Below are 20,058 nucleotides of genomic sequence, written 5' to 3' on the forward strand. Positions count from 1 at the left end.
TTTGCTTCCCATTTAGATTCTCTAATTGATAAATTATTCAGTTTCCTTTGCATTATTCCGTTTGCCCTTTCATCCACCAGTGCAGAAAAAATGACCAATGTTTTCACTTTTGATACGTGTTTTTTGTTTTTTAATTAGGCTCATCTGATCTTTACAACTTAAATTAAGCTTAAGGTTAGGCGTGTAATCAATAGTATTCACAAGGAATTGTACAAGGTTTGTTTTGTATAAAAATACGTTACTTTTTTGTTGTAAAATTAAAAGTTGTGTGTGGTTCATAAAATCTTAAAAGCTAAACAGACGTTGATATTAACTTAATTAGCACAAACTCGTCCCGCATTCGCCCCACAAACGATTCCAGTTAATTATTAAAATGTGTGTTGTGTGTTTTATTTAGCATGCTAAGGATCGCAACAACTCTTGTGGGGTTTACACGGGTATGGATTTCTATTTCTCAACGACGATCATTGTGTTTGTTTGTGTATGTATGTGTGTGTGTGTACATATGAATCACTTATAGCTAGAAACGCTGCCGTATAATTAAATAAACTAACACTAAACGCGATACTCAAAAGTTGATGTAGTAGTAAGCCTAGAAATATGATTATTAGGAGCAATACTACGCCTAGAATTTAAATGACTTTTTGTACAGCATGAAAAAGTAGAGCTTGGATTTTTGCCACCGGTTTTAACTACCGATTGCGGTTAGGTTACGGTTACGGTTTGGATTTAGATCTGGCTCGACACACACAAACACACGCACACACATTATCTCAATAGCAGGCTATATTCTGCTTAAACTGTGTCCAAGAACTGCTATCACAATTTATAATATTTATATTAACACTTGAAGCTTCACATGCATGCCGCATTTTGTGCCCAGGTGGCGGCAACGGTTGCAACGATTGCCGGTTAGCTTTCCATGGGTCGCACTTGCTGCAACGCTGCCTCCGCATTATTGCCAGCTGTGGCCGCTGCTGCTGCTGCTGCCGCACTATTGCAATGCTGTTGAGGTGCATTTGTTGTTGTTGCTGTTGCTGATGTTGTCGTTGTGTCGGCATTTAAAATGTTGCTGCTGCTGATGGCATTATTGAGATTCGAGTGTGTGCTGGATGTAACAGTGGTTGCCGCTGCTGCTGCTGCCACAGCGGCGGCAACTGTTGCTGGTATGTTTGCTGCAATTGTTGCTGCTGCTGTTGCTGTTGTAGTTGCGACAGGTACATTTGCGTTGCTGCCGCTGCTACTGGATGGTTGTAGCACCTTGTAGCGCGTATAGATGCGATAAGGCGTCTTTGACGTATCCTTTTGCTGCAGTGATTTGGTCTTGCTGGTGGCGCCCCAGCCGCTGGCATTGATTTGCTCCGGCGTCTTGCCCATCAGCCATTCGTTGCAATGCTGCTGCTGCTGTTCGCTCACATGCTGTTGCAGCCAACGATTCACATAGCCATGGAAACGCTTGTACTTGGCCTGTGTGACTCGGCAGTGACTCTGTGGAAATGAACGAAGAGAGAATTAGCAATTGGCCAGAATTGGAGAGGGGGAGAGGGAGACTCACCTTCTTGGCACGACGCACTGCATCGTATTTGAGTAGATTGAGATTCTTGCTGGTCACAAAGCAGCGTCCATTGCTGGCATTGGTGCTGATCTCGTCGCGATCATTGATCGCATACTGCTCCGCCAGCCCCAATTGTGGGGCGCCCAAGCGTTCCGGTGCGCGTTTATTCCAACTGTTGTTGTTATTGTTATTATTATTATTGTTGTTATTGTTATTGTTGTTGTTGTTATTATTGGTGCTATTGCTGGCATTTGCTGCCGCCTCGCCTGTCATCCCGGTCGCCCCGGCAGCGGCAGCGGCACCAGCAGTGGGCGTATGAGTTGCATTTGTATCGCCGCTGCAGATGCGCTTCTGTTCAAAGAGCTGACGCACTTGCTCCTCATGCAGCTGCGAGCGGCGCTTGTTGCGCAGCAGAAAACGCCTTTTGCGTGCGCCGCGAAACAGCTGCAAAAACGAGAATAATGACAGAGAATGCATTAAGTATATTTGTACAAGAATATGACACAAGAAGATTGAACATAAACATTAATTGTAAATGCAATTCAAACATGCTTCACAAAACATAAATAGAGGTAATTAAATTGTACACTTAAACCTAAGGTATATATATGTGTGTGAGTGTAAGTGTGTGCGTGTGTATGTGGTCTGTGTGTGTGATTACGAGTTATCGATAACTAACAATTAGCACTAATACGAGAAGACAGAATACAAGAATTAAGGCAGAAGAGAAGAATGAACCAAAGAAGAGACGACACAAATTGATAAGAGAGACAGACAGTACCAGGCCAAGATTGGACACATGTATGTATGTATGCATGTATATGGGGTATGCACATACATATATAGCACACACGCACACACACAACTTATTGAACTTATAAAGTTGAAAAACGCAAAACAAACAACAATTACATATGTACATACAATTCATTAATAGAAACAAAAAAAAAAAACAAATAAACAAATATACACACTTAAAGCAAACAAATGCCTCGGAGAGAGCATACAAAAATATCGTTTATCGATTATGTCTATGTAAATTGAATTAAAAATGAATTTATGCATACGTGAGATTTGTAAGGCATAACTTACCTTGCGTAAAACTTAAAAGCGTATACAACTATGTACACTATACACATAATGTATGTACGTATATGTGTGTGTGGGTGTGTGTGTGTGCCACACACCACCAGCTGCACTAAGCCCAAAAGGAAGCAACAGAAAACCCAAATGCCAAATACCCTACCAAACAAGAGACAGCAGTTCGTCTTTTTCATCATATCATCAAAAATGCTGTTTTATATTTCAATTGGGTTTACAATTGATGATCTTATATGCATGTATGTGTGTAGAGAAGTTATAAAAAATGCTAAATATATAATTATATATAACACACGCCTACGGTTTGGTTTTTGTCCCCTGCTATAAGAGCAGGACACACGTTTAAAAGTAAACTCTCTCACTCTCACTGTCGTACCCATTTACAAAAATTGTCTACGCTGAACACTTAAACTCTAGTTACGTGTAATACATACATACATACATACTTACAAACATTATTTACATTTGTTTTCGTTTAATTTATACGTTTTGATTGCTCTAGTATTTGGCATTTAACCAACACAGTTTTCGATAATAATCGATGCGACAATCGATCAACGTATGCAGGCGCCACACACTCGCATGCATGCAAACACAACAATCACATTGTAAACAACACTGCATCCACTCATAGCTCCCATTCTCTCTCTGCACACTTGAGTTGCTCTCTCCCTATTTACAGCATTCGCCTATCTGCGCTCTGCGCTCTACCGCATTGTCTTATTGTATTTGTTATTCTTGCTTTGAGGACGAACGAACGCAAAGTAAAACGAAATCAGAAATTAGTAATTGCAATAAATGCGTGCCTATGAATATTATTTTGGAAACTACTAGTTAACATATTTATGTATGCATATGTGTTCTTTTTTGGGTATGTACTAAATTTACATATGTATGTTTTTAGTTTTATGTATTATGGCAACTCAACTTTTCACATTCAAATATGCTCTGTGTATGCATGTGAATAATTGGATGGTGGTAGTGGTGTAGTGGTGAATTAGTGTATGTGTATATCTGTGAGATGAGAATGCATTTGTGTGTGTGTGGTGCAGGTGTTGGTGGATTTTATGGTGACTGGGATGAAAACTGTTTTCTTTGGTTTTGGTTTTTGTTGTTATTGTTGTTGTTGCGGTTTTTGGTTGGTTAATCTCAAAAAACAAATTTATTAATTACTATTTCATTTTGCAATACGATTTTTTCTTCTTCTTATTCAATGAAATTATCAAAACTATTTTGTTATTTCAAGCCTTGGAATTGACCTGGTACAAAAAAATTAAAGTGGAAAAAATGAGAGAAAAAATGCAGAAAAAAGCATTAATTAGTGAACATTTTTCTTTTTTTCGGTTTTATTTTTGTTGTTTGGTTCGCATACGGATATTATGTGGCGATTGGTAGGCGGCATGTTGAAATGAGAGACGAAACGGAAAGGAAATAGAACGATAAAAAGGAAAGTTGTAGAAAAGTAGATGTACGAAAAGCACAACAGTCCCGCACGCAGAAACGAACGAATTATATAAAAAAAAAAAGAAAGAAAAACAAAACAACGAAAATATCGATATCGATATCGAGAAGAGTGAATGTAGAGAAGAAAGTGGAAAAGAACCCAAATATTTACAAAGACGAAACAAGAGAGCAATTAATATGATACACATGTATGTATTTGCACACACACACACATACATATGTAGAAAAAAAAATACATGTGTGTGTTTATGACGGTCTGGTGTACGTAATTAGCTTTAGCGGATCTGAAGGAGAAGAACTGTTCTGAGATATAACTGAGAGACCACAGTATCGATGGTCCTGATTCAAATCAAAATTTTACAACATTAAAAAATTTCAAAAGAACAAATATGTTCCAAAAGGAAAATTCTATTATCTCAAATTCGTTTCAGACTTATTACTCGGAAGGTATTTAAGCTAAGATACTGATTGACAAATTATTCCATGCTTGGCATTATACTTTCAATTGGAAGGGGATCTCTTGGCGCGCTGGGCTTGTTAGTGATGTATTATATATATAGGAATAAATTTAGTATTAATTAACATGTCATGGATAGAAAAAACTATCGAAATTAGGGTTATTGATATGTAGTATCGTATTAATTTCCCAGCTGTACAAAAACAAACACGTTGCTTACATACAATTTAGGCGTACATCGAGCGAGTCATTGAGTAACTTAAGTGAATCCGTTAACTAAACTTAACAACAACAAAACAATCAACTGATCACAACAGAGAATTACACAAACAACATGGTTAACCACTCGTCAAGCACACACAAAGCTGCTGCTGCTGCTATTTGCAGCTGTTACTTTGTTCTTTCGCTGCTATTTTACTTTTCTGCTATTGCTGTTGCTTTGGGGTTCACTCACCTCGGCATTCTCCTCTTCCTCCTCCGCTTTGATGTCGGACGTTTCCATCAGATTGTCAGTGTTGGAAGATGCTGTTGCATTGTTGCCGCCAGTGCTGCTATTGCTATTATTGTTGTTGTTGCTGTTGTTATTGTTGTTGCTGCTGCTGTTACTGCTAGCGCCGGCACCCATTGCTGGATTCGTCAGACGATCCACATATTTGCTAAACTTTTGCGCCTTTGCCACATTTGGCTTTTCAACTTCCTCGGGCTCCGAGTCCAGCAATTCGATGGTCAAACGGCAGTCGATCTTGTACTGGAATAGTTGTGAAAGATTAAAGAGATTAGAGACACTAGTTGAGGGTGGGATGATGAATCCATCAATACAACATACAATGTACACTTTGAAGCAGTTCTCCTCGTTGAGTATGTTCTCCGCCTTGCGCTGGTAGCCCATCTCGCGCTCGTAGCTCCTGTGGGCGTCGCGACAATAGCCGCCAGTGCTGTGGCGTCGCTGTTCACTGGCAAATAGCTCCACACAGTCGAGAGCAGCACGCTCCGTAACACAATACTGCAGCTGTCGCACGGCATTCGAAACAACCTACAGAAAGAAATTGAGCAGATATTTGATTAGTATTCAGAGTTAATCAAGGCATAAGCCTGATTAGACGCACCTTGTCCAGCGTGAAGGAGATGTAGGCATAGATGCCAAACATTTCACGCATCGTGTCCTCAAAGGTGTTCGAGTCCATGTTGCCGTCAAGCACATTCTTCAGCATATCGAGGAACGTGGGATAATAGTCCTCCACCTGCACATCTGGTTTAGGCTTCAAGCGCAACGCTGTCGCTGTACTCTCGCGTCGATTCACCCGGCAACGTTCCTCCTCAATGGCCAGCAGACGCGCGCGCTCGTACATCACGTGCAATCGGTCGCAGAGGATGGCGTGCAGTCGCAGGAACAGATACCAATTGTTGTTCGCATAGAATAGTGAATAGGATTCATCCTAGAATTGGGAGTGGAGTAGAGCGGGTAAGTAAAGGTAAGTAAAGGATCCTCACAACAACTTACCTCACGTTGTCCTTGTGCATGCGGTGGTAGTAACGGTGGATGCACAAAGTGTTCCAGTTCCTGCTTCACAGTCACATCGCTACCTGGGGTAGTTGTTGTTGCAACATCGTCGCTTCGCTTGGGACTACTGCTGGTTGCATTCACAGTGTTGTTGCTGCTATTGTTATTGTTGTTGCTGCTGCTACTGTTGGCTGTGCTGGAAGGCTGCTCCTCGCCAGCTTTGTGCGCAGCATCTGACTCGGGTTTTTCCTTGATATCAACTGCTGACACTGCTGCTGCGGCTGTTGAGGTGGACGGCGTGGCATCGTCAGCTGATTTTGCTGCTGCTGTTGAAGTTGTTGTTAGTGTTGCTGCTGTTGTTGTTGCTGCTGCTGCTGTTGTTGTTGTAGATGATGCTGCTGTTGTTGTAACTGCTGTCGTTGTTGCAGACAACGCCGCTTTGGACGACTCTTCCGACTCTTTTTTAATGGCAGCCACAGTTGTTGCTGCTGCTGCTGGTGATGCAGTGGCGGCTGTGGCGCCACCGCTGCTGCTGCTCGCATTGCTTCGAGCCGGCGATGCGACTTCGTTGGGAGTGCCGCCGCCGCTGCTACTGCTGATTTTGGGAGCGCGACTCAGCGGCGAGTCGACGTCCATTTTAGTGTCATCTACCAAAAATGGAAAGGCTATAGAGAAAAACGTGCACAGGCAACAAACAAGATTTGTTGTTTTCGATGGTGTTTTTGTGTTGTTGTTGTTGTTTTTGTTGTTGTTTTTGTTTTTGTTGTTGTGGTGGTGGTGGTGGTTGGTTGGTTGTTTTGTGCGATCGCCCATTTTGTCGTTTGGGTTGGTTAGTCATAATTATGCAATTCAATTTACAGTTACAGCAGTTAAATTACAAATTTATTGTTGCAAATTGCAAACGAACGGCAAATGCATTGCAAATATACGCACCGAATATTTGGTATAAAAAAAATATATAAATATGTGCGAAAAAAGAAAGAGAAAACGAAAAACATTGACTAAGTTAAAGATACTATAAAATAAACAAAATTGATTTGGTTTGTTTTGTTTTGATTTTCAATATTTATACATACATCAAGAATATGCATTGATGGGTTGTTTGTGGTTTGTGGTGTTGGGTTAGTAACTTGTACTTGGTAAATGATCTACATAAAACGTGTTAGTATCAAAATAAAAATGTATAAATTTAATTTGAATTTAATACACAACTCAAACAAAATGAAAAATTAAAGTGCGTGTGAGTGTTATTATTTGAAAAGTGATAATAATCAAGGCCAATCGGCAGCCAAAGTTGTGGAACAAATGAATGTAAATATTTAAGCATTTAGTCACTGTATGTTACATCATATTGAGAATTCTTGTTCGCTATTTGAACAGCTGATTATCGAGAATCTATTGAATCTTTGTTGAAATTCATTTCGACGAGTCTGCAAGATAAGTGACTAAATTCTTTGTATTCGTGCAGGACTTTTGCATGGATCAAAAGACTGAAGACTCTCAAGAGTTGTGTTTCAAAAAACTTGAATTGAATGGTTGCTTTGTGTTAGTGGATGGGATGTGTGCTAGTTTGTTAGTCTAGTAATGGAAGTATTCCTAATCAGCCCTGCTGCTGCTGCTGCTGCTGCTTACCGTCATCGCGTTCATCATCGCTGAGCGGGTGTCGTGGCGCAAAGAATAGGTCAGGCACAAATTGTCGGATGATCTGTTTGATCTTCTGCTTCTCCTGCTTCTGGATACCCGTCTGCCGTTTGACGTGATGGATCAGCAGATTGGCCGCATCGTCCAGTATGGTCTTATCCTTGTAGGGCAAGACCAGATGCGGCCCGGCCGGCTCCATGGGATCATCATCCTGATCATGACGCTCATCGTAGAGCGTTTCGATCTCGTTGAAGAGACTCTTGGAGCGCAACGCTTTCATATCGTTGGGCTTGAAATTGATTGCCTGATGATCCAGCGATTTCAGATAATATTTCTCATTCTGTTCGCGCCACTGCTTATTGAAGTTCTGCAACAAAGAATCAAATTGAATATCATATTTGAATTTAATTTGTGATTTGTGCGCAAACCTTTTGGGCATCCCGCCACTCCTCCTCCTTGACCTTGAGCCGTTTGAGGACAATGGGCACCGCAACTGAGGGATTCTTTTTCATGCCTTGGATAATCTCACCGGACTTGTCGCCATAGATGCGATGAATGGCACGCTGGTGAATTGTCTGCGATGTGCCACCCAAATGATCATCCAAATGATATTTGGCCAAATCCTCGGGCGACATCCGCGACATCTTCTTCTGTACATTCTCCAGCACACGAATCGTTGCGCTGTTAACTTCAATGACCAGATCCAACTCGAAACGCTCGTCCTCCGTTCTGTGAATATTCCTTTCGTTTAGAGAGCGTTTGGTTGATTTGGTTAATTCATAAAAATATAAACGAAAGCCAAAGAAACAGAAACAGTAACACACAGTAACAGAATCAGAATTGAAATGAAAATGACGATGGAGATGGCAACAGAAGCAGGAGGAGTGAGCGCACTAATCGAGAGTGCTCGACTAGCAATACCAAATAAGAAAAAGCCACCAAGTATAAATGTATATATAAATTATAATTGTTAAATAAAAGTTGCCTTCATATTTTTTGATATATGGTATACAAATTATAAAGATCAGTCTACAAATTTCCAACCTGGCTTTAACTTTAACTGCGTAAGGTTGTATGCCAAACTTAGCTAGATTACAGACGGACAAGAAACGAGATTTAAGGTAAACAAAAATTAAACAGGGAAATGACAGGAGAGATACAAATGAGGATGAAGATGGGGGGGTGGGGGAGTAGTGCACTTAATTCTGAAGCCGTAAAACTCACCTGTAGATAGTCTCCTCAAACTGGGTCTTGCGCGAAGTGACAAATGTGGAATCCTCACTGGCCCATGTGGGAAACGAGACCCATTTATCGTTGAGCACCTCGCGGCACAGAGCTGTCCGTCCACTGCACTTCTTCGGCACAGAGGATTGGGGCAGGGCGCAATATGAGGCGCCAAGCCGTTTGCACAGCGACAGATCCACGTCCTGGACATAATCGGTGCTCTGATGACTGCTCGCCCGCTCGCTGTTGCTGCCCCCTTGTTGCTGCTGCTGCTGCTGACGCTGTGTGGCGGCGAGTGGCAGGCCATCGATTACACCACCACCAGCACCCACCTGGCCAGCTGTGGGCGGACCCAGGAAATCGGTGAGCCACCGCAACAGATCGGGAAACTTCTTCAAGAACGGCGAAACAAGATCGAGCAGTTCCGTCTTGGAGACAATCTCCTGATTGAAGAGCGTCAAGCAGCGTAAGAAGTTGTCGTAGACCTCCGGATTACGCAGCGCCTTGCGCACCTTATCGAAGAACGCCATATCGGAGAGGGAGCATTTGCGTGACGCCTCGGAGAAGCTGACATCCCGGCAATATGGCTTGGGTCGTTTCGCAGGCGGCGGTCCACCGAGATTACCACCAGCAATGGCAGCAGCAGCACCCGCAATTGATGCACCCACCGTCAGGTCATCCATCACCTGCCTGCGACCACCGCTGCTCGAATTGTGCGTATTGTGATGAGGATGTGGATGCGGATGTGCAGATAGCTGTTGCTGCTGCTGAGCCGCTGTCACATAGCTGGCCATGTTGGGCGAATTGCGATCCAGCGAATTGTCGTTGAGATGATGCAGATGCTGCAGATTGGTGATGCCACCACCAGCACCCCCATAGCTGGGCGATTTCTTCTGCGACATGTTCGCATGATGCTGGGCCACATACTTCTGGGCATGATGATTGTTCCGCTGATCGAGGACACCAGCAACGCCACCACGCAGTCCACCCGCCGTCGTCTGCGTGGCCAGCAGATGAGGTGGGGGCGGCAAACCCGGATGCCTCTGCTGCTGTTGCAATTGTTGTTGCTGCTGTTGTTGTGCGCTGAGTCCGTGAAAGTCCTTTTCAAAGATGCTGCCGCTGCTGATGATGTGATTCTGTTGAACGGCACAGGACTTGATGCTGACGCTGGTATTCACCGCCGACAGATTGCCAATGGCAGCGGCATGCGCATGCGCACTGCTGCTATCGATCTGTGACAGCGTCGCCCCACTGCTCAAATGATGCAGCGGCGAACCACTGTTAGCCACCGCCGCCGACGGCGATGCCGTTGACATACTGATGTGCGCCCCACCGCTCAATGTTGCCGTTGTTGTCGTCCGCTGCTGCTGCTGCTGCTGTTGTTGTTGCTGCTGCTGCTGCTGTTGCTTATTGTGATGATCGTTGTGGAGGGCCGACGATGATTTGGACATGTATTGTGCGGCAGCAGCGGATGACTGATGATTGGTGGCATCGGGCAAAAATTGACCGAATTCACGCAACAGATCCTCGTCCTGGCCAAAGAGTTTGGCCACCTGCGTGTACACCTCCTGTTCGGTTAGCATTTTGCCGGGATTGAGGCCGCTGTTGGCACCGCTGCCCTCCTTCATCACCTTCTGCTCCTTTTGATAGGCGTGCAAGATCTCCAGGAATTTCTTATACTTGGCCGGCTGGCTTTGGAAACGATTCTGCGCGAGATTAAAACGAAATAAAGATTAGGATATTTGCATATATAAAGATTAGGGATGTGTGTTCGCACCTTGATTTTATTCACATAGGTTATGGCGTGATTGAATTCCACCGGCTGATTTTGCTGGCCCGTCGTCTCGCCCAGCAGCAGGGACTGATGCGCCTGCTGGATGTGATGCAAATTGTGCTGGGCAGCGGGACCCGTCGTGTGTGGACTTAGTTCGTTCAGTGAGTTTGGCGTTGGTGGCCCAACGGCAATATTCGATGAGGAAACAGTGCCAGCTGGTCCAGTGGGTGTTATTGTCGCTCGCTGCTCCCCGCCAACAGCAGCAGCAGCCGCCGCAGCAGCAGCAGCAGCTGCACCACGATCCCTTGAGTAATTCTGTGGCACATATGGCGATACACCGACTCCGACACCGACTACGCCTGGTGGCGGCGCTACCGTCGTTCCTGCCGAGCTGCTGGTGACGTGCACATGACCACCGCCCGGTGACTGAGCTGTGGAAGCTGCTCCTGCACCCGGCTGCAGGGCGTGTATTGTCGTTTGGGTAAGCGAGGCGCCACCGTGTGTCATCAAATTGACGGCGCCAGCCGTTTGAATCTGTGCCACAGCCGCAGCGGCCGCTGCAGCAGCTGCACCACCAACCGGACCTGGTGCCTGTGTCAGCGACTTGAGCGTTGTGTGCGCATTCACACCGCTCGCCAGCGGACTGTTACCGGCGGCGGCAATCATGTGAACCGTTCCAGTGCTGGTGGGCGCTCCAGGTGGCGATGGCATTGAGACAACCGGCACGGAGCAGCCAAGCGCATCGGAATGGATTTCGATCTTATAGCCAGGCGGCAGAAACATATTGAATCCATAGATGAGCTCCGTATGGCCCTTGAAGAGCGTTGAGACACGCTCAATGACGCCGGGTGTGTCGATGCAGTGCGACTTGAACTCCTTCATTATGTCCAGGAAATTATTGTAGATCTGCGGCTGATCCGCATACTGGTATTTCACCTGATCCAAATAGCTGAGCGCATCCTCGACTTTAAGACGCGGCGCTGCCCCGCCACCACCAGCTGCTGTCTGCCCCTGAGCCTGGGGTGGTGTACTGTTGCCGGCTGCTGCTGCGGCTGCAGCTGCTGCTCCACCATTGGGTGGCGTTTGTTGCTGTTGTTGTGCTGAGGGTTGCGTTGTCTGCTGTGCTGTTGTCGTCAGACTGGCGCTGGCATTTGTTTGGGTGCCGCTAATGGTGCGCTGACGTATCGTTGCCGTCTGACAGCTGCTGGATACGGTTTGGGAGCCGCCTCCCACTCCTACACCAACTCCACCTGCTCCTGCCACTCCCGCTGTAGCTGGCGTGCCGCCGGCAGTGACGTGTATTTGCACCGCATTGCCGCCATCTGCTGTGCTGGTCTTTAGCGTGCCGCCCGCTTGGATGGAGGCAACGCTATAAGCTGCAAACGGAGCACAGAAAGAGAGAGATTAGCAAGTCTTGTATGAGTCCTGCATTCAACTTGAACTTACATGTGGTATACTGCAAGGTTTGAGTGCCAGCGCTGCCCGTGGAGACGACAACGCTGCCAACGACGGTACCAACACCACCGCCTCCAACAGGTCCTGTTGGTCCCGCTCCTGTTGGATTTGTTTGAGTGCTGGCGCTATCGACAATGCTGCTGCTGCTCGTTGTTTTCAGATTCGTTGCCGTCGGTGTTGTCGATGGCAAGTAGGCAATGGTCTGTGCCCCGCCATGCTGTGGCGTCAATATCCGATGATGTATCGAACCAATGCCACTAATTGTGGCACTATGTGCATTCGGAACGACAGTGCCAATCGTAACGCCACCAGCTGTATTGACGCCCACGCTATTTGTGCCACTATTGGCACCACCGGCTACTCCGCCTGGTCCTGGGCCGGGACGTGTGCCAAATTGGACTTCATCGATACGCGTGCGTTTCATCATGCTTGATTTGTTTCTTTTTTTTTCTGCTGGTGTTTTATTTATTGTTTTGATTTGCCTGCTGCTGTTGTGCTCTCCTCTCCAGGGAGGGGGATTGAACTCCTCCGTCGAGTGGATGTGTGCTAGAACGTAACGCTCTCTAGGAACGTATGTAATAGACTCGTGGTCGCAACTGGTAACTGTATATTGAATTTAAACTCAAACTCGAACCGGACTGCAGCACTTGCTCTGCTCGCCGTCTACTATACAACATGTGTTGTTCTTTTTGCTGTTGCTGTTGCTGCCTTTGTTGTCTATGCATTTGGGTATGTGGACGCGGCCAGTCCGCGCTTAGCGGGGCACGCAGGAAGGCAACAAAATGTATGTGCACCAAAAACTACCTCAACGTCAAATGCACAGATTGCTTCTTGTTGTTGTGGTTAGTAGTAGTGTGCTTTTGGCGCTGCCACGTCGCAGTCGCAGTTACGTTGCTCTCTCGCAATCGCACTCACTGCAAGAAATGAAAGAAATTAAATAAGCGTGAAATTAGTAGAATGCACACAAATACACACACACACACGCAATTGAAAGATATAAATATATATAAGTAACAGCCGGAGGAGGCTCAAAAACAACCAACAAATACCGGATGATGACATACTTTTTTTTCCTTTTTTGTGGAGCGACGAAAACAATAATAAAAAAAAATGCAGACGATCATTCACTTTGGATTAGTAAGCTCTGAGAAACAGCTGCTTAAAAACTCGACATAAAATAATAATTTATATATACATATATATATATATATATATTATTCATCATATATATATCGATTGTCGATATCAAATCCCTGTTATCTCAAATATGAAAATACCGTGATTTCGTATTGTTTTCTCGAGAATAAGTCTTTTCAGACAATGTGTATATTTCATTTCAAATTTTACACATTCCAATGAAATTAAAAATTATTTCACGACAAATTCTTCACTATGTCCACACACACAAACTCGCACACACTAACCAACACTAAACTATATACGCGCACGTATATTGGGAGTAGTAGAAATTATTTCTTTGCATGTCCGCAGCCGAAACAACAACAACAGCAACTACAACTACAATAAAAGCAGCAGCAGCCAAATCAACTGAGGGCTAGGAGCGGAGACAGAGTGAGCGCATCAGATCAGAGAGAGAGTCATCAGTCGTGAGTGTGTGTGTGTGTATGTGTGTGTAAGTAAGCGCAACCGGAATTGGGCGCGCGCGCTTTGTTGTTTTTAACGGGTACAGTAAAAACTGGCAAGGGAGGGCAGCAGGCAGCGAGACAAACCAAGAGAGTTGCTGAGAGCTTTTTTTTTATGACCCATGCACGATGACGACGTCAACTTGCATAAACTTAACACAGCGAACGCATGAGAAGCAGAGAACGAGCGAAGGGGGCTCTTTGAAGGGGGGGTGCTGCTGCCCTGCACAGGGTGTTTGCCTGTATCTACACAACAGTTTACAAAAGACAGGCAAGCAGGCCACACAGCAGCCCGCCACATATATATACACACACACAAAAGAATCGAGTACATAGTTATTGTTGGTGGTGGTGTTGTTGTTGGTGTTGGTGTTGGTGAGGCGGCTGATTCTCTCTCCTTGCTCTTTCCTTCTTTCTTTCAATTCTGCTGCAGCAGCATGCAAGAGAGCACACTGCGAGCGAGAGAGAGAGAGAGCGCGCAAGAGGGCTGAAATATTTGTTTTGTGTCGCAGTTAGGATATTTTCAAAGTTTTCTTTTTATGTTGGCTCAACAGCCAACCAACGAACTAACTCAATTCAAGCAACCAACCAACAGCAACAACTATAAACAAGTATTTGGCGGGCGCTCAAAGCAAAGCAAAGAACGAGAAGCGAGTAATTTGTGAGTGCGTTTTCGTGTCGCTAAAAGTGTAAATATAACTTGAATTTAAAAGCAATTGTGTGTGTGTGTATTATATATATGTATTTATATATATATATATATTTAACATACATGTGTGCGCTAGCGGGAGGCAGTAAAATGAGCATGGCTCGACAATACTATTTGCCACTTCTTTCCTCTTCTAACTTCTTAATCATCCTTACGAAAAATAGTTCCAATTTAAGAATGAGCAAAAAACGCACATATAAAATAGAGGTGCATTTGTAAACACAACAAATTACAGTAATTTGCATTTGAAAACTGTACCGGGCACACACTTTGCTGCTTATCAAGAGAGTGAGAGAGAGAGCGAGAGGTAGAGGGAGAAAGAGAATAATCCTTCAAGTGTTATGGCCAAATGCAAAAACAAGTTGAAACGTTTGTCGCGCGGCACAGCACAAGCTTAGCTCAGTTCTTCTCTACCATTCCACTCTCTCTCTTTTGAAGTACTGTGTGTGGCCTCTGCCTGCCTTTTGTTGTTATTGCTCCTCTGTTGTGCTGTTGTTTGTAGATTGGAGCACCGCAACCACATATTACACATATAAAATATACACACATATGAACATATCTGCATGTGCGTGTGTATTTGTCGCTCTCTCGTTGCTCGAACAAAATTGGGGCGTTCGTTGTAGTTGTTGCTGTTGTTGTTGCTCATATGCGAAGGGGAGACATGTGGGCAAAAAATTTTCCCTCCATTTTTTCTTGGTTCTTTTTTTTATGTATCATAGCTGTGTATTACGTGCACACGTCTATTATCTTATCTGTTTTGTTATGTGTAGCAGAGGAGAGTAACACACACACGGAGAATGTAGGCACCAAGTATGCAAAAATATTTGGCTTCGACAGAAACTTCTTACTTTTTCATGGTATTGTATTTTTTTTTATTAGTGTATTTAAAGTTTTTTTTTTCTTCTTTTTTTCATTTGCCGCGTTTGCACTCACACTCACACTTACACTCAATGAGGACTGACTACTACTGGGGTACCTCTCTATTTGCTATTAATAAATTTTGCAAATACATAAAACATATGGATGTGTGTAGAGAATTATGTGCCTACATGTATGTGTGTGTGCGTATGTACGTGTGTGCGTGTAGACAACGTTTTGAGTAAAGCAAAATACAACAAACCGAAAGTATTCATGTATATATATAGAAGTATATATATATATATATATATATATATATATGTACTATAGGCAACGTTTTGAGTAAGACAAAATACAGCAGAAAGCAAGAACAACAAAGTAGAAGGTAGACTGGTAGATTCAAGCTCATAGTAGCCCAAGTAGTCAAATAGTCGTCGTCGAGAGCGAAGATGCTCTCATTGAACACACATACACACACACAAAACAAGAGAGAGAAAGAGCGAGCGTGCGAACGAGACGTTGGCGCTCACTCTTGGAGCCGCTGGCCAAGCCAGCTGCCACTGAGTTATTCTGTGATGGGAGCCCAATTATATATATATATATACATATATATACACGCACACACTTTCAAAATACGCGCACATACATATGCATAAATATTTTTTTTTTTTATACATATATATATGGATATATACAGACGTACATGCGAATGGCGCATCAAAGCAAAAGTCGAGATAAGCGCACGAACTGAGAACAGACGGACGAACGAACGAATGAACGAACGAAAATAAAACGACACACTACGTTGAAAAAATACAGTCAGTTCACAAGCAAACCAAAAGCAATGTTAAAAACTTGTGTATATGTGTGTATACGCGTGTTTGTAACTGTGTGCGTGAATATGTGTCTGTGTGTGTTGAGTTGAGTGCGAGCAGCAGCCCGTCGACGACTTTTTGTCTGTGCGCTGTTTTATACGTATGTATATGTATGCATGTCTTTTGTGCATGGCGTGTGTGTGTGTTCGTGTTCGCCGTTGTCGCGTATATAAACCAATTGAAATTGACCTAACCTAAAAATGTTGTATTTTTCACAAGTTTTTTTTGCTATGAACAAGTACGCAGATGGTATAAATTATCATATAACTAAACTGATATCATATATTTCAACAATATTTCGATCGCTTTTCTTAGATATTTCTCAACCCGCGAAAGGGAACTTACATCAGAAACGGTGTAACTATCTATGTATGTATGTATGTATTCGTAAAGTGTATGTATGCACATATACATATATACATACACAAGAGTATTTACTATAAACCGTTGATTTGACTTGTTATTCAAAACTTTCACGTTTTACGCAGTATTTTGCACTAGCATTATTTTTCACACTGTACAACTTTTCACCTTTTTCTTCTTTAGTACATGGATTTTTTTTTTTTTTGGTTGTATGTATGTATTGGAGCAGTTTTTCACAATTATTATATATTTACGCTTCAGCTTCGACTACAATTTGAGCTTATTTACAAAATGCTACGCGGCAAACGGATGTGATTTTAAAAATTGTACACGATTTAATTGAAATTCACTTTTTAGCAATTTTCCTCCCAGTGAATTTCTACAGATATTCACAAAAATTTGGCGAGGAAACGTTTTCGTACGTCTTAACGCCGCCGCAAACATTTTCGATTAAACGACGAGGGCCAGTGTGAGCAAAGAAACAAAAGAGCGCGAAATGCGGACACACACAGAGAGAAAGAGCGCGAGAGAGAAACTCGAGGTAGAGAGAGCGGCGCTAGCAGCAACAGCAGAAACGGGTGGATGAGCGGGAGAGGAGTAAATGCGCGCGCGCAGTGTTGCTTTGGAATTCTTCATTTTCATTTTCGTGACTGCTGTGTTGCTACTATTGCTGCTACAATGGCAACGGAGGACACGACAAACAGCCAGCAGCACATTAAAAACAGGGAGGCAACAGCAACGGCAACGCAGCGCAACAACATCGAGCGAACAACATAAGAAAAATGGGGAAAATGCTGCTGCTGCTGCCGCTGCCTCTGCTATGAGTAATAAGTAAATACATAAATATATATACATATATGCTTATATATATATATCTACACACAAGCCAGCACATGTAGCAAGCAGCGAGTCTTCGTCTTGTTGCTGTACGTTGTTCAAATTGCAATCTGTGTGTGGTGTGTGTGGCAGAAAACATTTCGTGGAAACGGCCGACTGAATGCGGAATAAAACATGCTGTATTTTGAGAGCTAGAAAAATGTTCGAAATTGAAACACAGTGCACGGAGCAAATATTTAATAGTCGGCATTTGAATCCTATCATTTTAATGTGAAAAAATTGAAAAGAAAATGTTTAACAAAATCAAAGTGCAGAAAAAATGGTTCACGTAAAGCTTACGTAAGTGCAAAAGGCACAGCCGTTACAATTCGTATGATGTGAGACAGAGTCGGCAGCATGAATGTCCAATGAACGTTGTCCAACAACAGGGTGTTTTAAGAGTCATGACTACCTGCATATAGCAAAGAGACGGAAACAACGTGTCAGCCTCAACTCAAACACCCTGTCGAACAGTCGCAATGAGAGAGGCCGAGCGAAAGAGAGAGACATTGAATGAGGTGAGACTGAAATCACCTACACTCAGGCGCTACACTCACGACGAGTCCACACGAGCAGTGAACAGCGAGATATTGCAGTACATAATGAAATCGACAAAACTGAAAATCAGAAACTAAACAGACGAGTAGCTGGCAGCAACACTGCCACGGTTACACTTTACGGCGGCGTCGGCGCCTCCTCATACACCTTGCCACCGCTCCACTCACCTCACCTTACACTTGACTCACGCACACACACGCATACACATGCAGTTATTTACATTCGTGTATATTCTCTGCAAGTGGTGGTGAAATGGTTAGTTTTTGCTGCTGCTGTCAAAACGGAAACGAGAAGAAGCACAAAGAAGACAGAGACACACCACAGCGGGCATAGAAAGCAGCAAGCACAAGGTAAAAAAAAAAATTAAAGTGGATGCAAGTTGCGGCGATGGCAACGCCATCTCTCACCAAGGCAATGGCGGAGGCACACAACATACACACACATGTACGAATGTGAATGTATTGGTATTGGTGAGCAGCATTGGTCTTGCTGCTCTTTGCAATGGTCAAACACATGTTGGAATTTGATCGGCCGCCACGCGAGAAAGAGCAACTAAACTTTGAATGGGTCTGGTCTGGCCTGGTCTCTGCGCTAGCTGCAGCAATAAAAATCTGTATACTTGTGCAAATTGTGCGCGCTCATCGCATCGTGTTGGTGGTGGTGGAAATGGAAACCTTGCAATTATCGATTTCTTTTTCATGCGCTCGCTGCACTGCACAAAGAGCGGCAGGCAGCGGGTGGAGACGAGAGAGAGGGAGAGAGCGAGCGAATGAGAGAGACTGTCACCTGCCAGCAGGCAGTAGCGCTGCGTTAGCCGATAGTTAATGCAAATCGAGGCAACATTATTTTAGGCACACACACACAAAAACACATGACAACTGCCAGTCAAAGTTCAAAGTTCACGAGCAGGCAGAAAACAGGCGCCTGTGCAGAGTTTACAGTTGCAGTTTTGAACAAGTAACGCCTACAACAAAACGACCTCCTCTCAGCTCCTCCCCACCCCACAAGCGAAGCAAGTGCAAAAGGGACAGTCCAACAACACCCTTGAGTGCATAGTGTGCGTGTGTGTTTGCTGCAATCTTTCCTAACTCTGTCCAGTGTCTGTTAGACATTAACAGTGGGAGTAATATGTGAATTTGTTTGCCTGACTTTTGACGTATGTATGTGTGTCTATTTGTATTTGTATTCTCAGGTGGTTTGACTCATATACTAATTGCCATACACTAATTTCAGATTGCCCCCATGTGCCGCTTCCTATTGCGCAACAATAAAGAGGAACAATGTGTATTTAAATATGAGCAGTCAAACAACAATAATAACACCAGCAGCAGCAATAACAGCAGCGAATTCTTCAATGTGATACAAAAATGAAGTGAAACACAGAGTTCGGCAGACAACAACAACAGCAATAACTGTATATTTATGCGTGAATTGCATTTTTGCACCAAATCCCAATTTCCGTACATATGTTTGTCTGCCATATCAGATAATACCTTACGATTACGTGCAAAATCAGTAAAAGCTGACAATTCAAAAAGTGCATTTATAATAACAAAATATGAGATTGCGGCCTGAAGCAAAGAAAAAAAAAAACCTGTTTAATATTAAATGATTATTCATGTGAATTTCCACTGTTATCAAAGACTGAAAATCAAAGCTAATTAATTTTATATATAGACTTGAAATTAAATTAACTCTATTTCACAAAAATATAATTTTTTAAGATTCAGTTTAATATATTGTTATTTCTGGATTATAAAACTATTGTTTTTAAAGGCATCTACTGTTGTCAAAGGCTTCCAGTCAAAGTTAATTAATTTTGTATATTTCATTTTAAATTAAATGAACTGTGTTCAGAAAAATATATATATTATAGTTATTTCTGATTACATGCTTTTATAAATTATAGTTTCTTTAAAGACATTATATATATTTAACAATTGTTGTGACTGTGAATTGATGTATATAGAAGTATTATTATTGTTACTATCCGATAAATAGCTC

The 20,058-nt window shown here is 43.2% G+C and overlaps 1 protein-coding gene across 1 annotated transcript; it reads right to left on the minus strand.

Annotated features, from left to right (window-relative positions):
• Positions 1–100: 100 nt before the first annotated feature.
• On the minus strand, positions 101–19,194 carry LOC6560232. Its single transcript, XM_032734340.1, has 12 exons — positions 16,603–19,194; positions 12,164–13,086; positions 10,721–12,093; positions 8,944–10,649; positions 8,148–8,460; positions 7,711–8,086; positions 6,079–6,725; positions 5,684–6,013; positions 5,404–5,610; positions 5,032–5,325; positions 1,556–1,999; positions 101–1,488 (listed from the first exon to the last, which is right to left on the minus strand). Exons 2-12 carry the CDS (start codon positions 12,597–12,599, stop codon positions 913–915), a joined length of 6,702 nt encoding a protein of 2,233 aa, XP_032590231.1. The 5' UTR covers positions 12,600–13,086; positions 16,603–19,194; the 3' UTR covers positions 101–912.
• Between the last annotated feature and the right edge of the window lie 864 nt (positions 19,195–20,058).

Source organism: Drosophila grimshawi, unplaced genomic scaffold (assembly GCF_018153295.1).
Source record: "Drosophila grimshawi isolate 15287-2541.00 unplaced genomic scaffold, ASM1815329v1 contig_1369, whole genome shotgun sequence".
Lineage (NCBI taxonomy): Eukaryota > Metazoa > Arthropoda > Insecta > Diptera > Drosophilidae > Drosophila > Drosophila grimshawi.